The 3,985-nt window shown below is 34.6% G+C and overlaps 1 protein-coding gene across 1 annotated transcript; it reads right to left on the reverse strand.

Moving 5' to 3' along the window:
- Positions 1-360: 360 nt before the first annotated feature.
- LOC118036855 (receptor-like protein 9DC3) lies at positions 361-3,729 on the reverse strand. The gene is made up of 2 exons (XM_073412843.1): positions 645-3,729; positions 361-536 (listed from the first exon to the last, which is right to left on the reverse strand). The coding sequence occupies exon 1, from the start codon at positions 3,175-3,177 to the stop codon at positions 667-669; it is 2,511 nt and encodes an 836-aa protein (XP_073268944.1). The 5' UTR covers positions 3,178-3,729; the 3' UTR covers positions 361-536; positions 645-666.
- Between the last annotated feature and the right edge of the window lie 256 nt (positions 3,730-3,985).

The following is a 3,985-nucleotide window of genomic DNA, read 5'->3' on the forward strand; positions in this document are numbered from 1 at the left end:
TATAAATGTGAGGATCTCTAATCTGATGAGCAAGTGGTTTGGCTATGCACGAAAGCTCGGTGAGTATAGATCGCATTTAGATCGCATTTGAATTGCCTCTCTTGTGCTTGAGCTTTGTCATGCATTAGCAAAACAATGATGGTTTAAAATTATTGCATTGTTATTCTAAAACTTGCTGTCACCCACCGATTATGTTGAGTGAAATTTAGTTTCACTCTGATAATGAACGCAAGGTAGTACTTTGTGAACATTCCTAACTTTCTTATTGAAGGATCTTTATTAACAGCAATATTTTGTTGGATGCTCTATTAACTTTACAAGAATTGCTTCAATCCGTTTATAACTCTATAACTTTCAAAATACTCCCAGAAACAGAGATTTATTTAAGTGATTTTATAGTTAACACAAACTTGTTACATGCATGAATTCTTTTTCATAGAAGTATTAGGAAAGCTACAAAAAAAAAATAATAATAAAAAATTCCAATACTATGAATTCGCCACCCTATTGTTGATCCACTTGATATCTTGTTTGTACTGCAAAATTAGAAAGGTAAGACTGATCAAATGAAATAGTAAAGAAAAGATAGCCTAACATAAACTGTGAACATAAAATTTGAAAACTCAAATGCTTGCAAAACTTACTTTAAAATATCAATTGCATTATTTAGTTTCTTCTAGCAACATATCTGCCAACATTCTTCTTTGTTTTTTTGCTTTGGAGATTCCATTTATCTTCAACCATCCTAAGAAACCATGCAGGTTTTTTTGTTCTAAACACGACGTATCCCATTGCAACTCCAAACACAAACCCACATCCATACCCCACTATCACAGCTTTCCATCCAAATCCTTCTCCAAACAATGTTGAATCATCTCCTTCATCAAAGCTTGATGGCGATAATGATGGTGCCTCATCACCGTAACATTTTTTTAGTACTTGAGATCCACACAAACCCAAGTTTCCTTCAAATGAGCTTGCATCAAAGGTGTTGAATTGCTCTCCACTTGGTATGGGCCCCTCCAGTTGGTTATGTGAAAGGTTTAGGATTGCAAGAAATGTTAGACCCCCCAGCTGCGTTGGAATCCTTCCGGTAAGCAAATTTGAAGATAGATCTAATGATTCCAAATTGGTCAAATTTCCTAATGATGATTGGATATGACCTGTAAGGGAATTATGAGAAAGGTTGAGCTGTTGGAGTCCTTTAAGCTTTCCCATCACTTTTGGAATCTCTCCGGTGAAATTGTTATTTGACAAATCAAGTACTCTGATAGTATTTCGGATCTTCGTAAACTCAATTTCGACACCTTTCCATGTCATTTCTATGGAATAAGCATAGCTAGAGTAATTTGTTGCATTCATGTAAATCATGTTCTGATCCGAGGCCATCATTGCTTCAAGACTATTGAAATACCCGGTTGGCAATGGCCCACTAAAATTGTTGTGAGAGATGTCAAAAATCCGTAATTTAGAGAAGGAATTATATGCAGTTGGACCCTTCACAAAACCTTGGAGTTTATTGGATTTTAGGACAAGAATTTGGAGCTCTGAAAGCCTTTCTAGAAAGGAAGGAAATGTATCCTCAATCTTATTGTTGCCAAGATCAATAACTTCCAATATTGTGCAGTTGATGATAGATGGTGGTATTTTCCCTTCTAATTCATTTCCATTGAGGTTGAGATATTCCAAGCTATTATCCTTTGAAAATGTTAAAGGGATAGTGCCTTGAAGATTGTTCATGCCTAGATGCAATACTAAGAGCATGTTGCTGCCCAAACATAGTGGTATAGAACCACTCAAGCTATTGTTGGACAAGTCAAGGACCCGAAGGAATCTCAGCTTGCAAATAGAAGAAGAAATCTCACCTGTCAATTTACTATTGGACGCAAGAATAAGGGTTGTCAAGTTCTCTTGTTTGAAAATCGAACTTGGGATTGGACCAAGCAAGTGGTTATTGCTCAAATCAAGGAATCTTAAAGAATCATGTTGGATTTCACTTATATTACCTATGAAATTATTGTTATGAAGGTCAAGAGATTGTAAGGAAGGAAGAGCGAACAAAAAGGATGGTATTGTTCCATTGAACAAGTTATTGGATAAATATAGATTCCTTAGATTTGAAAGGGTATTTAATTGAGAATGTATAGGACCTACTAGTTGATTATTGGATAAATCTAAATATGAAAGATTAACTAGGTTTCCAAATGATGATGGGATCTGACTGCTAAAATTGTTATTTGAGAGGTCTAAATAAGTGAGGTTTGTGAGGTTACCAAGCAGGGTTAGATCTGACCTTATAATGTTACAATTACGAAGAAACATATATTCTAATGACTTTAAATTACTGATTAAATTGTTTTCTAAATAAACTGAAATTCTTGTATTAGAAAGACTCAAGTCAGAGAGGACATTACTCAAATTGGATGAAGGAAAAGAGCCAGTGAGGCCTTCGTTGTATGACAGATCCAGTGATTCAAGGTTTGGGAGGAGAAAGATGTTACCCGGGAATTTCCCTTGCAATCCACAATACTGAAGGGAAAGAGATGACAAAGAAGAGGACAGATTCATCAAGGAATTAGGTGCAACCAAAGACATATTTACACACTCCAAATCGAGTTCTCTAAGATTGGTTAGGTTTCGAACAATCTTGTTAAAACAAATTGGTTCTAGACTCAGATCGTCATTGTCAGAGAGATCAAGTGAAACCAATTTGGAGAGGTGAGTTATTTCCGAAGGAACTTGTCCTGCAAAGACTGAGAAATTTAGGTTAAGAAGTGTCAGATTGGAGAACTGGCCAAATCGAGAAGAAATATGGGAGAAGTTGAAATCATTGTCAGAGAGGTGGAGCTTTTGAAGATGATGTAGGGAGAAGAGGGTGCTATTGGAATGGAGGGTGCCATAAAGCATGCTGCAAGCAAGGTCCAGTCCAGTGACATGCCCTGTTTTCAGGTCACAAGTGACTCCATCCCACAAGCAGCAGTCTGTACCCTCTTTCCACGACTCTGTCTTGGGATGGTGGCAATTCCATGAAGCAGAGCTATTAATGGAAAAGGATTCTTTGAATTGGAGCAAAGAAAGGCTTTGGTGAGGAGCACAGAAATGAGAAGAAGAAATAGTTGAATGGAAATGGAAGAGAAACAGAATGAAAGAGAGAGATGAAATAGGTGGAAACCCCATGTTTGGCTGGCCTTACAGGATTCAAAGTATATTTGGGAGAGATGAGGAATGAAGAAAGACATTCTTAGTAGTATTTATACACAAACTAATCTTAGATTGTATACTGACTGACATAGGATGTGTAAAACATGTAAAGACGAAATCAAATCTCAAGTACAAGAGTGAGTGAGTGCGTGTTGGAAACGCGGCAATATTAATTAATTAATGGAAACGCGGCAAAGTATATTAAAACAAGATTCCTTATTGACTTGGCAAAGTATTAATTACGCAAAGCAATGACTTTGTTCAGAGATGTTTTTCCAATTGTATTTAGCAATGATATTTATGAGAATATTGCTTTGCCCACTAAAATGTAATTTCCAATAAATTCAAAGCCACAAAATCGGATGAAAACTTCTTAATAACCTTCTTATGTCCACGTTCTGGCAATAACTTGTTTGAATAAAATTTGCTTCCTCTCATGTAATTAATTTAATTTAATTAAAAAAAATTATTTTTAAAAGTAAGATTCAATGAAGATCGAAATAAAAAAGTGTGAGTTAATCTTTGTCACTTTCAAAACCATAGAAAAATTTCACAAAGAAGAAATACAAAAAAATAATAAAATATTAATGGATAAAATAAAAAAAATAAACTTAAAAAAAATTAATATTGATTTCCTAACTATGCTTAATTTAGTAACATGTTGTTTTTAAAAATAATTTTCTTGCTTGTCATTCTTTCAATTTATATACTTGTTTTAATTTAAGCATAGTTAATTTTAATATTAGTATGCATGCTAGTTTTTTTTGATTTTTATATCAATTGC

This window comes from Populus alba, chromosome 12, assembly GCF_005239225.2.
Source record: "Populus alba chromosome 12, ASM523922v2, whole genome shotgun sequence".
Lineage (NCBI taxonomy): Eukaryota > Viridiplantae > Streptophyta > Magnoliopsida > Malpighiales > Salicaceae > Populus > Populus alba.